This window comes from Centruroides sculpturatus, unplaced genomic scaffold, assembly GCF_000671375.1.
Source record: "Centruroides sculpturatus isolate CEXI.00-Female unplaced genomic scaffold, Cexi_2.0 scaffold2288, whole genome shotgun sequence".
NCBI lineage: Eukaryota > Metazoa > Arthropoda > Arachnida > Scorpiones > Buthidae > Centruroides > Centruroides sculpturatus.
In genome coordinates this window covers 27,240-40,824 of record NW_019386377.1, presented here as the reverse complement: position 1 = coordinate 40,824, position 13,585 = coordinate 27,240, and the positions used below count along the sequence as shown (strand labels likewise).

At 32.8% G+C, this 13,585-nt stretch overlaps 1 protein-coding gene across 4 annotated transcripts in view; it reads left to right on the top strand.

Moving 5' to 3' along the window:
* Positions 1 to 4,071: 4,071 nt before the first annotated feature.
* The window catches only part of LOC111614749 (rho GTPase-activating protein 11A-like), a 35,937-nt gene continuing 26,423 nt past the window's right edge, over positions 4,072 to 13,585 (top strand). The window contains exons 1-4 of one of the 4 annotated variants that reach the window (XM_023356114.1): positions 4,078 to 4,177; positions 4,285 to 4,485; positions 11,356 to 11,453; positions 11,521 to 11,617. In XM_023356114.1, the coding sequence (XP_023211882.1) occupies positions 4,384 to 4,485; positions 11,356 to 11,453; positions 11,521 to 11,617 (297 nt within the window). In that variant the 5' untranslated portion in view covers positions 4,078 to 4,177; positions 4,285 to 4,383. Of the gene's footprint in view, positions 4,486 to 11,355; positions 11,454 to 11,520; positions 11,618 to 13,585 lie in introns of all 4 variants that reach the window. The other 3 variants (XM_023356113.1, XM_023356117.1, XM_023356112.1) reach the window with 3 other exon arrangements.

Here is a 13,585-nt window from a genome sequence, read left to right as displayed (position 1 = left end):
TACACTAAGAAGAAATTTTTCGAAAATTCTCACCCCCCCACGTGGGGAAGTGTTATAAATTTATAATAGATACATTTGGAGCCACAACAACGCCTGGTGGGGTCTGCTAGTTCTATATAAAAGGGAAGATTGTAAAGCTGATTTCTCATACAGAAATCAAATTCGCAAGTCGGTTGCTTATGTAGAGGTTTTGTTATGCCTCGTGTAAAAAGGAGGAATGCCTACCAGTGCATGTCAGAGTTTGATCGTGATAGAAGCGTAGCGTACTGGGACTGCGGTTTATCGTTCCACGGTTTGCTGCTGGCATTATCGTGATCCCATGACTGTCACGAGAATATGAAATTGATGAGTCCAGGAGGGCCATACAGAACGCCGTGCAGAATCTCAGCAGAGGCCCCTGATCAGTAACGCCCGCGAGGACAGACATTTTTACCATATGGTCTTGCAGGATCGTACTGCCACGTTACGTACCCTGGATCAGGAACTTGGGTCATTTTCAGACCAACATGTGTCTGCACAGACAGTGCGACGACGTCTGCAGCACCATGGATTATCAGCATGGCGACCTTTGCTGCAGCTTTCCTTGACGCTGCAGCAGAGACAGACGCGCTTACAATGGCGCGTTCAACGACGAATATGGACGCAGGAGTGGCGTTACGTCGTCTTTTCGGACAAAGCCCGGTTCTGCATAAAGCATTATGATGACCATATCTGTTTGTGGAGGCATCAAGGGAACAATCATTGCAAGCTTGCATTCATCATTGTCTTACGGGTCCAGCACCGGGAGTGATAATATGGGGTACCATTGGGTACACATCTCCGTCACCTCTTGTTCGCATAGCCAGTAATTTGGACAGCCGCCGTTAAATTTCTGATGTGTTAAGGCCCATCGCTGTGCGCTATCTTCGAGGTCTCCGTCACGCTACCTTTCAATAGGACAATGCACGACCGTATTCAGTAAGGTGGGGAAAGTATGGGAAACATTGCTTTCCCATGCTTTCCTCACCTTACTGAATACAGAGGGTGTTTGACTGTTGTCCTGGTCAGCACGTTCTCCAGTTCTAACACCAATTGAGAACGTCTGGTCAGTGGCTGCCGAGAAACTGGCTCACCACCACTCTCCAGCCAGTACGATAGATGAACTCTGGCATAGAGATGTAACTGCATGGACTGTTGTACCCGTATCCGCCATCCAAACTCTATTCGACTTGTTGCCCGGTCGGATTACAGCTGTTATTGCTACCAGAGGCGGCTTCTCTAAGTACTGATTTCAGCATGCTCTATACCTCAAAATTACTCGTCAATGTAATCATGTCTTTCTCCCATTATACTGTATGTGTACAACAAATATGATTCTGTTATTTGCTTTCCTTCCTGTGCAGCATTTTTATTGGGAAGCAGTGTATCGAATTGTCTAGGCGCAAATAAAGCCATCGAGTGGTAAGGAACAGGATCTAATAAACCCGGAAAGAACCATCCCGAAAAATTTTATGGAATTTTTGACTTTTCAGAGTGGTAGCCAGAGGCTATCCAGCCAGTTAAATTAGCCATTTTTCAATATACGGTACATATATGTACATTTTTCAATATACGGTACATATACTGTATGTCCAGTACTGTAGAGACTTAGTATAGCAGGACAAAGTGAAACACTGTATAAATTTATAAATTATATATCAATACAGATTAATTTCAACGTGTCATTGTTTAAATTTCTGGTGATTTTTCATAAAGCTTATGTTTTAGATATAACATGCTTCAGGCAATTTCAGATAGTTCATGCTAGTAATTTTAACTTATATTATTATGTAAGTCTAAATAATACAGTATATTGAATTCTTAATTAAATGAAAGAAAAGTAATTAAAAACGTTGTAAAATATGAAAAATTAATTATCTTTGTTTTACTATTCGAGAATATTAATTTGTAAATGTAATTTTGACCTATGTATTGCAAGATTATCTTTTAAAATATACACAAAATATTTTTAATACAGTATTTTACATATTATTTGTAGATAATGGTATTGAATGTATTAATTAAGATTCATAGTTCAACTAGAAATATATCGTGGATGTAAAATCATACACGACTAACTACGAAGCCGTGATTTTTAGAAAACAGGGGTTGAAAATCGGAATATCCTTCGATTGACAAACAAAAATTTACTATTTCATATAACCGAATTTTGTATGGAATTTTGCATATCTGCTTATGATCCCAAATAGAATACATCGAATATAGGCATAGTAGGAATACTCCATTATTGAAAAACTTCAAAATTTATAGTTAGTATGGTTTTTATATCAATTATTTGGTTTTGGTTATTTGAAATTATTCATATAATTTAATAAGTACGTATGTATAGTTTTGATACATATAAAGCCACCATACACCTGTATGCTTTATGCGAAAACAAAACTGAACCTCATATGAATGCAGTGTCCAGATAATCAATTATCCAGACATTGAATACATAACATCTGTATAAATTCACGTGACATCTGTTAACAAATATTCTTATTTATCCTTATATAATTAATACAGTATTATTTTAGCAAGAAATATGTAGTAGTTATTTTAACTTGAGTGATTTTGCGTATAAGCAAACTGCTATGTTGTAACTTTAAATGGCTCACTAATGTCTGAAGTGGATAAAACCACTGAATACTGGTAGTTGGTCGCAGGTACGCACCTAACCAAAGGCCAAACAAAACAAAGGGCACCTAACCTAACCACGTGGATTTTTCTGTTTTAAAGTTTTCGCAATTAGACAGTAAGGTAAACTATCCATATCTGAACTACACCAGAACAGAAACAGGAAGTACTTCAAATGTTTAGGTGTGTCGATTTTTTTGGGGAGCACACAGGTCATTCGCCTAGGTCATTAGGTTTACTTGTGCCTGCTCTGCCATCATCTACCAACTGGTCTCTTTTTACAATGTGCATGGATTGTATCGGACTCCCTGCTCTTTAGATTCTAATACGACGAAAATCATTTTGTAGACTGTATTTGCATTTATCAGTGGACAGAACATTTGCTCCTTTTAAGCAAAGTGCAATGTCTATGTTTTAAACACAGACTTAAACGGACTCTGTGCACAAGGGTAAATTAAATGAAACATACTGGACGTCTAGCAAAAAGACCGTTCGGCTGAAGCGTCTTATAGACAGTTTGTCGGGAGACTCTAACATATGTGGTCTTAGACAGATTTCAAAGAGCTACAGAATATTCTTCTATTATGAGGCTCTAATCCGGATGGGTCGATATATCTCCAGAAATTTTTCGGGGTGGTCCCTAGGGCTATGTCTAGCCCCGTCCCTCATTACCCCGCCGCTTCATTGTAGTCCTGGCCGAACCCATAATTAACTTGCTAAAAGTGGCTCTCTTAGTGCCCACGGAACGGAAAGTTTTTTTTTTTTTTTTTAAAGAAATGTTTACAAGTTTTCGAAATGTTTACAAGTTTACAAGAAAACAAGTTTTCGAAATGTTTACAAGTTTAAAAGAAATGTTTACAAGTTTATAAAAGAGTAAATCACAACATTTTCGTTGTGATTTATTCTTTTATATCATTTATATTTGATGTTTTTGACATTTTTTTTAATTGAAAAGTTATAAAACACTACTATCAATGATATAAATGATATTAAATGACGATCTTTACCATTTAAAATAGATTTTGCTCAAAGGAAGATTCTAAAACATTTGTTTTTAACTAATATATTTTCATAATTTTGCCATCGCCGGAGAAATTTTTATTTTAATGTTTTACGTATTGAGACTAACGAAAACCACCAATAAAGGTTGACTCTGCCTTAAGACTGTTATGTTCCCAAGATACAATAACGACGAAATGTGAAGACATCTTTTGTATTTCAGTTATTTCGTAAATTAAAAAAATTTTCTCTCTATAAAAATTTATTAATAGAAGTTTTTCGTTCTCATAAAAAATTTTAATCAATAAAGGCTCTTTATGTAATATTTTGTTTACTGCCTAGAAATTAAAAATCCTATACGAATTTACCATTGGGCGACTTTTGGCTACTTCAGCACTACATTTTGGCGACTTTTTACTTCGAGTATCTGGCAGCTATAGTGGCAACACTGATTATTTCAAATTCAACGGCGGAAAGTTTAAAACATTCGTAGCAATATTGTTTGAGTAAATGTAACTTCGTATGTAATCACGATGATAATTTTTAACTAAATTTTAAAAAATTATATTAATATTGATTCCGTATTATTTTTGCTTTTGAGTGTAAGGTAAACTATTTGTTTTTAAGAACTGATTTATGAATAAAATCAGTTAATGAAGCAGAAGTGATCTCACTTAATGTGACAATCTTCCGGACAAATTAAATACACCACCATTTAAATTGGAAATGAAGATTGGAGAAGAAAATTTGCAATCTTTGATTTGGAATGAGTTAAAAGAATTGGGAGTTCGTTTGCCAAAATGCAAGAGAAAAGTTAGTTACAAAAAGGTACTTTATTTTTTAAATAATATTTAAAATGTAACTTAACTAGAGAATGCGTATGATCGAGCGAATGGAAGGAATCTGGCGAGTGTTAAAACAATAAGGAATATATAAGAATAGCAGATTATGTGTTCAAATAGCAATGTTTGAATGATTTGGTATAAAGGAGGATGTAAGGCTGAATGTGTTCAATTCTCCAAGTTATTTTGTGTACATGGATTCGTGTGAGGAGAGTTAGAGTACTTAAGAGTGGAATGAGAGTAATAATTGCTGTATGCAGACAATGTAATAGTGAGGTTGCAGCCAAAGTTTTCATCTCTGAAACGTGAACGCTGAGTGCCGCTTACAAGATAGTGATGTTTATGTTTTAGAGATGAAAGCTTTGGTTGCAACCTTGCTAATGCTGTTAGTGGAGAAAGAGAAGGATTTTACACAATTATAGGATCCCTCTGTCTTTTCACTTATATTTGAGATGATACAAAGATATTGAGATAATTTTAATGTTATTGTATTGGAATATTTTTAATGTATTTCAAGATAATTATGATATATAAAATGAAATTGTTACTAGTTTCTATTTTATTTGGCACTTCAGTTAATATTTTTATCTTTTGTGAAGTTTGGTATATTTTTGTTATGTTAGTGGTCATAGTTTGGTTGTTTTAGCCATTTTAAATTTTTATCTTTTTTCACAGTTTTAATGAATATAATATAGTATTTATTTAGACTTTTATTTATTCTAACATTTGAATTTTTGTTCTTGAAGATTGTAGAGTTAATATGAACTGTTTGTGCATTATGGTAAACTGACATTTTTCTCTTTTCATGTTTGCAGAGGTATTATCATTTTGCTTCACATAAGTTATGACTTGAATTTGAGATCCTTGTTTGAAACTGTTTTTAGAGATTAAAATTTTCATATAGTCAATTATGGATATAGCATACCATGCTTTTTCTATAATATCTGGAAAACAAATGACATTATTGTGTTCACTTATATAAACATTTGATTAGATAATATCTTTTCATTAATAATTGAATCCTGTAATTTTTGCTTTTTGAAGGTTTATCTGAACCCATAGATTCTTAAAAATTTGAATTCCTCTTCTGCTATACAGTCACCTTGAATTTGCTTTTATTATTTTGTTTTTTCAATGTTTTTCTTATATGAATCTCTAAAGATCTATTTCTTTTTTCCCCCACATAAAACAATATTATAAATTCTATTTTTTTAATTCATCTGAAAATCAATAGACATAGATGCTATTCAGTAATACATATAGCATAATAAACTTTGAATAGTAAATGAAAACTAAAATTGAATAACTGCTGGGCAGCTAGTTTTATTCTATTATAAAAAATAAGCAGTTATTTGTTGTGACATTGTCACAATGCTGGGCTACAATTTTTTTAGATCTTGATGCACAATGCTCTTGATTTTAGTAGTAGTCTTGCCGCTGTATATCACAATTTGCTTGTTAACAAGAGAGTTATGCCAGTCATCTAATAACTCTGTTATATAGGTTATATATAACTCTGTTCTGGAGAAAATTTTTGAAATAAAATAACATGACTTCCTGTCCAAATCAGAATTTCATATGCACAGTAGTTAATCAGGGCCTCTGGCTTCTAAGCTTTCCATATCTGGTTTTGACTTTCATCTATCTAACTTCATTTTTGAGATTAAAGATGGATGGATGGACAGACAGATACCAGTGGGAATTTATAGGTCCACAGATTGTTACAGGTTACATAAGCAAACTGACGACAGTTAAAATAAGTGATTCTTAAACTAATAATTGAGCAAAATTAATATAGTAATTAAATTTTTATTTGAAGAGTTGCTAGATAGGTTCTGATCATTATTGATAGAATGGAAAATACATAACACCAAGAATAATAAATATATAGTCATTTTGACCAATGTGCAACTTTGCAAGACAATGCTGATACAAATTATGATTTATTGTTCCATTCAGTTATTCAACTTTTTTAACTTTTGTTTCCAAAAAATGCATATTTTAAAATTATAAATCTCACCTTCATGATACTATCAATAGGTATGGGTGCTGCCATCTTTTTCTTTCTTTTATAGTCATTCCCAAATGCCTACAAACAGCAGCACATGCTGTTGTAGCAGAGATAAGGAGCAACTATTATTAACAGATGCACCCCTAGTAATGTCTTGACATCATGAGGAAAGCAGGAAGTGACTTTGAGAACTATTTAGTGCAATGCCACCCAGAGTTTTCAGATTGAGGATTTTTTTTATCCTGACAGAAAATTTGGGAACTTTTTTGGGGTGACCTTTTTTTATTATTATTTTGATCTTTTTTCAATAGACTGAAGCAAAAATTTTTACATTACAGAGCATGTGAAATACTGTTTAGACATTGTAATAAAATGTGTTGTTTGGATTTGTTTATTTGGAATCATTTTTGAATAGTGTTGCAACGAATAGTATATTCAGCCTCAGGCCAAATACAGAATATTCGGCCAAACTATTCGGCTTGATGAACGTATGTTCGAAAATTGGTGCACAAATCGCATTATGGCGAGGACTCTGCTCTCTATTGGCCTGCTGTCATTACCCTTTTTTCCAATCGTGTTAATTCTTGACAGTTGTAGTGGACAGACAAGAGCATCATGGCAGTATGTGATAAATGATGATATCAAATGTGGATGACAATGAAATGACCTACACGTGTAAATAATGGAAAAAGAACAGAGAATGACCGTGAAGTGAAAATGTGAAAATAAATATGAAATTGAGTTGATAACATAATCGAACAAGTTGAGGCAGCTTATTGGCGCAAAATGCTAAAGAATTGTTGTCATAGACTTCAGAAAGCTAAATGCTTGTAATGAAAGTCACTTAGTGTGCTCGGGCGAAAGCCTGGGGCCGTTCGGGCTACCAAACTGTCTCGACTCTGTGAAATCATAACTGTGACTTATTTCGACGTTCTATGTGTCTCTTTTCTCTGTTATCACCAGGCCATGAGTCACATAATTGTAAAATGGGAAATCTACGATGGAAAAGTGATGAATCGAAAGTATTGTGAGGTCATATTATGATATATGCATAGGCATATGTGAACTAGAGTGATAGAGGAAAGAGAAAGGGAAGAGCAAAGACGAGCGCTTAAAAAGAAGGATAGGCAGGGTCAGACCCTCAGATGTGCGACGATTCTCGAATGAATAGGTGTGAACGTGTGCTGATCTTTGTAATTATAAATTGTGAATACAAGTGACTAATATTATTTTCTTTTTTATTTTGTGCATGTTACAAACAACACTACCCTGATAACATTAAATCTAAATACCAAACGGGACATTCCAATTTTCAACGCTGACTCAGCGCTGATCTCAACATTCGTTAAAATTCATTCCTTTTTTCAACGTTGAGGTAGCGCTGTTGTCAGCGCTGACTCAACACACTCAACACTCAACAGATATGTTGACTGCTACTTTCCAGTGAATTGTGGGTAATTGGTAAGACATTTGAATGGAATCTATCTTGCTTAGAATGGAATTATAGGAACTAAGCACTTCGTACTTGAGTTGGAACGTCGTTGATGACGTCAAATTGTTGACTTCAACACTCAACACTCGCGTTGAAAATTGGAATGTCCCGAAAATGATTAATTTACTATGTTTTTGTTATTTCTTATTCCTGTTTTTAGGTATTCGGTATTCGGCCGAATAGTGATTAAATATTCGGTATTCGGCCAAATAGCGAAAAATAGGCCGAATACCGAATAGTAACCGAATATTCGTTATATCACTATTTTTGAATAATTTTATATCTCTAAATGACAGCTTAACATTTTGCTTTTGCTGTGTAGACTCCAAACTGACAGAGCTACCAGCACCTACATTAATCAGTAAGTAAAACTGGTGGCAATAAATAATTTGAAGTAATGAAGAAATTAAAAACTGGCAAAATGATTGGCAATTTTTTAAAAAAATTTCCAGAGTGACCCCTGAATAAGTTTGTCACTTTTGTATTTCATATTTGTAAATTTACATTTTTTTTATAAGTCTTTAGTTGTTTTTGCTGATATTTGAAAAGTTGTGAAAGTTTCCAAGAATTTCTGTTCAGAAACTAGTCTATAATTATAATTATCTACATATCTAAATCTGAAACATTGAATGTGAAACTGATTAATATCCATATTATTCTCAATCATGCAATGGGGGTATAGTTTTCATTAAGCAAAAATGATTTTGCTATTAATTATTCAAAAGGTGTAACAATTTCCCATATTCTCTGATTAGGCAAAGTATCTTTCCAAATATAGATTTCAGAATAATTATATTTTTATATTTGCATATTAATTCTTTATATTTGCATTCGTTGAGGCTTATTTCAATTATACAGTAGAGCATAGATCAACCGAAAGCGTTCTAGTCGGCAAATTTAAATTTTTGCTAGTGCTGTGGTGTAGCAATATTTGGCTATGTCTTGGGCTATTCCAATATTATTTTTGTTGGTGTGCGTGCCTTAGCTGGCAGCACTGGTACGACCATGAGAGGGTACTTAAATTAAGGACATGCTAGAATTTGAACAAATTTCACCATTGGATAGGTTAATATATTTTTTTGTACATAATCGATTATCCGAACAACCCCAGTCCTGAAATGTTTTGGATAATCAATGCTCTACTGTAATTTTGTATGAACATTTGAGTAGAAATAATAATGAAAATATTAAGTGTCCACATTTTTTAAGTAACATTTAACAGACAAGCTTTTTTTATTATTCCTTTAAATTAAATCAGTTGAAATTGATTGTTGTTTAAATATCGAAAGGAATTTCACTAAAGTAAAGCTTTCAGTAGAATGGAGCATTTAACAAGACTCACAAAGGAACTGTTAAAGTGTCTTTTTAATAAATATTAATAAAATTTAGTTAATAATTATGTTAAAAGTATACAAACTCTATATTAAATTTGTAATATTTATTAAAAGTGTTAGAGTTAATAACAATCAAATGTTGTACTATTTTATATTAGTTTAACACAAATATACAAATTTTTAGAAATGAAAGGGTTGCAAAGGAAGATGATATTACATTTACAGAGTAAAATAAGGAATAAACTCAAATAAATGTTATATGAAAGATTAGATTGCAGTGTTTGGCAACACAACATTTGACTGCCGTCCCCAACCTATGTGACGTCAGACCATGGCTAACTCCACTTTTTAGGTGGACATGCTTATGTCAGGTTGCTCACCTTACTGTGCACTCCAACCACTGTTTCCATGGTTGATGTAACTGTAACTCTTGTATATAGTTCTGTAAAATAAACTTGTGACAACAACTGTTGGACTCCATTGTCTGTCCTGGAATCATTCATTCGACACAACGCCGACACTATTCGTAGATGTAATTGGATTGATTGACATAACCAATTTCCTTCTCAAGAGGTACAATGCCTTAATGGCCTCCTCGCTGGTGACCTCCACGACATAGTAATCTGGACTAGATGGTCTAAGCATGCTGACCATTTCAAAACACAAATCCCAGACTTCATCAACAGGAATCCAGACAGGCCTTTTTTTTTCTCTCCATGTCAGTCAAGCAGCCAAACTAACTGTTAGTTCGGCTGTTTGACCAGCATGGAGAGACCAGGTTTTGAAATTGTTAGCATCATCACTGGAACTACCTAATCCTGATTACTATGTAATGGAGGTCACCAGTGAGGAGGCCACTAAGGCGTACATACCTCTTGAGAAGGAAATCGGTTATGTCAATCAATCCGATTACATCTACGAATAGTGTCAGTGTTGTGTCAAATGAATGATTCCAGGACAGACAATAGTCCAATGGTTGTTGTCACGAGTTTATTTTACAGAACTATATACAAGAGTTACAGTTACATCAATTGTGGAAACAGTAGTCAGAGCACACAGTGAGGTTAGCAACCGGACATCAAGCATGTCCACCTAAAAAGTGGAGTTAGCCATGATCTGGTGTCACGTAGGTTGGGGATGGCAGTCAAACGCCACAATCTATTTTTTCATATAACATTTATTTGAGTTTATTCCTTATTCTACTCTGTAAATGTAATATCGTCGTCTTCCTCCATGACCCTTTCACTTCTAAAAATTTGTATATTTGTGTTAAACTAATATAAAATAGTACAACATTTGATTGCTATTAACTCTTATTAACACTTTTAGTGAATATTACAAATTTAATATAGAGTTTGTATACTTTTAATGTAATTATTAACTAAATTTTATTAATATTTATTAAAAGACACTGTGAAAGTTTCCTTGTCAGTAGCATCTTTTCTGAACTATTGCTTTGAAGAGGACCAATGTGTTGGCAACTGAAATAAATTATCAACAACTTTATACTATAATTTTATAGAATAATTTTAAAAGAAACAATAATAATAGCAATTTTTATAGTTTATATAAACTTGCTAGTGTGTCTTTAAAGTTTCTTTATATCAATTTAAAACCATACTAATAGCAGAAGTGATCATTACTACCTGTAGTATTATTTCTACTGAAGTTTGAGAATGCTCAAAGTGTGTATCATTCATTGCAATGTAACGACAATGAAACATTATGTTCAAATTTTTTCAATATTACTAGTATTATTTTTAATATTTACAATTCTAACTTTCCAATTTACATCTATAAAAGTGTAATAAATTAAAGATTTGATCTCTCCTTGGAGAATAATTAGTGAAATATCTGGCAATACTGCTACGTAAGATAAATATATTATATTTTCATCTTAATTAAGTAGCAGCATTTCTATTCATATATTTTATTCAGCATTACTGTTTTATATATATATATGAAATAATAATGAATATGTTTTTATTTAATAAATTTTAGTAATTGAACTTTTTTTAGGATGTTGTTTATGAATCATGTCCTGATCAGGTGTTTGGAGTTTTGCTATCTAGTCAAGAATGGATAACGGTTGATTGTCATGGCACTCCAGTACCTAGGTAAGTTTATCATTAAGAAAATTTTAATTTATTCTAAATACCAAATTCATTAAGTTATTTGGAACAGATTTTTAGCTATTACAACTGAATATCTTTTGCAACATAAGCATCTTGAAGGATTGTTTAGAAAAGTTGGATCAATTACGCGACAAAAAGAATTAAGAGTAAGTTTAATAAATAAAAAATATTTATCTTAAGTAGTAAGTATAATGATATGAGATATTACTATGTCATATATATAAATAGATGTAGCACTTTATTTAATGTTATTTAGAGAATACAAGTAGGATGACTTGAGTGTGCCAGAATGAGGTTCAAATTTTGACCATAAGAAGAAATATATAAGCTTGTCTATATTTAAGAGATTTTGATTTATAAGATATTTTCAGGAACAAGTATGCTTATAAATTGGTGTTACATGTTTTACTTTTTGATTAGCATTTTTATGCTCATTGTTGATCATATGCAGTTTTAAAACACATTAAATATATTTTATTTCTAAATATTATATTTAAATATTTAAAAGCAGATATTTTATTTTTAAAATTACAATAAATTTTTTTTAATGTTCACAAGAAGTTAACAGAAGAAAACACAGGGCTTCTTCATTTTTTTTCATCCTACTCCTTTTCACACCTCTGGAACAGTCTTTTATTACATGTTTTACATATTGAGGTTGATAACAGCCTACAATAAAAGGTTGACTCTGCTGTAAGACTGTTACTGAAGTGTGAAAAGGATGTAGGATGAAGAACTTGTATTTGTTCTGTTAACTTCTTGTGAACATTTTTAAATTTTCATGTAAATTTTAAATATAATTATTGTCCTGGTTATTTACTAGTTTTATTAATGTTAATCAGATATTTTATGTCAAAATGATGTGTTAATTCTTTAATTTAATAATGTACAAAACATTTTAATTTGTATGTTTAATGAAACATTCTGTATGAAACAATGCACAGTGCTTCCATATATTATAGTTCTGCCCATTATAGTTTAATAAATTCAACTAGAATGCATTTGAAAACACAATGCAATGTAAGTCATCCTGCCATTAATTGAATTCTTGGCACCATTGCAGTTAGACACCTATGATCAAGGATAAATAACAGTCAAATAAATGGATGGCAAGCAAAATGGCCTCAATGTCGTAGTGTTAAACTGTATATTGTATGTGGACATCCATTGTCTGACAGACCCCAGTATTGGGTTGGGTTTGTGATGTAACTGTTTAATTCATCACTATCATGTGCAAAGATTCCTCCCATATTAATAGGTCCAATCCTTTTTTTACCCACTGATGTTATACTTATCATTGTGCTTGCATTTCACCTAACATGAACACCAGTATCCTGGAAGGATAAGTTACCTTCTATATTCTCACAATTCTTTCTCATTCAAAATCTGAAAGCTGGACATATGACTTGCATCCTTTTGGCCAGACATGTTTGGTCCTTAAGTAAACTACAGTTGGCCAGTAATGAAGTTCTGGGAATTTCCCATTTACAGTCACTTTTATACCCACTGTGGAAAAGTCCAGAGATCTAACTTGTACATAAAATTTCTTTGCATGTGCTGTGCTTGCAATCATTTTTACACACTTCTCCATGATTGTCCATTCTGCAAGTTTTGGTCCAATATGAGATATTTAGGTAGCAATGTATATACAAGATTGTAATTAATACATTTGTTGCCAGTTGACATAATTCTGTGTCATGTGCAGGTGGTTGCATGATGCAAAATTATATCAACTGATGGTGAACATCTTAAAGTATTTAATGATGTATGGAAGGATATCTAGCAGTCTAAATGCAACCAAATTTTATTTATTGATATTTCAGGACATATAAAACAGATTTCTAACAAGGGGACCTTATGGTCTTGGAAATTCAGTTTGGGATGAGACTTCGCAGGTTAGTAGTATACCTCAAGGGTGTCCACCCAGAAGAATTGTAAAGCGCACTAGCCAGAATATTCTGAGAAAAAGGGCTCTAAAGTTTTAATTGCAGCTCGTATACTGGTTGATTTTACACTATGGCAGCACAGCAAAATGGCTGATTCTGTAGAAAACTTGTTTGCCACGTGGGCAATCTAGATATAATTTAATTTATTATAATTAATTTATATAATAA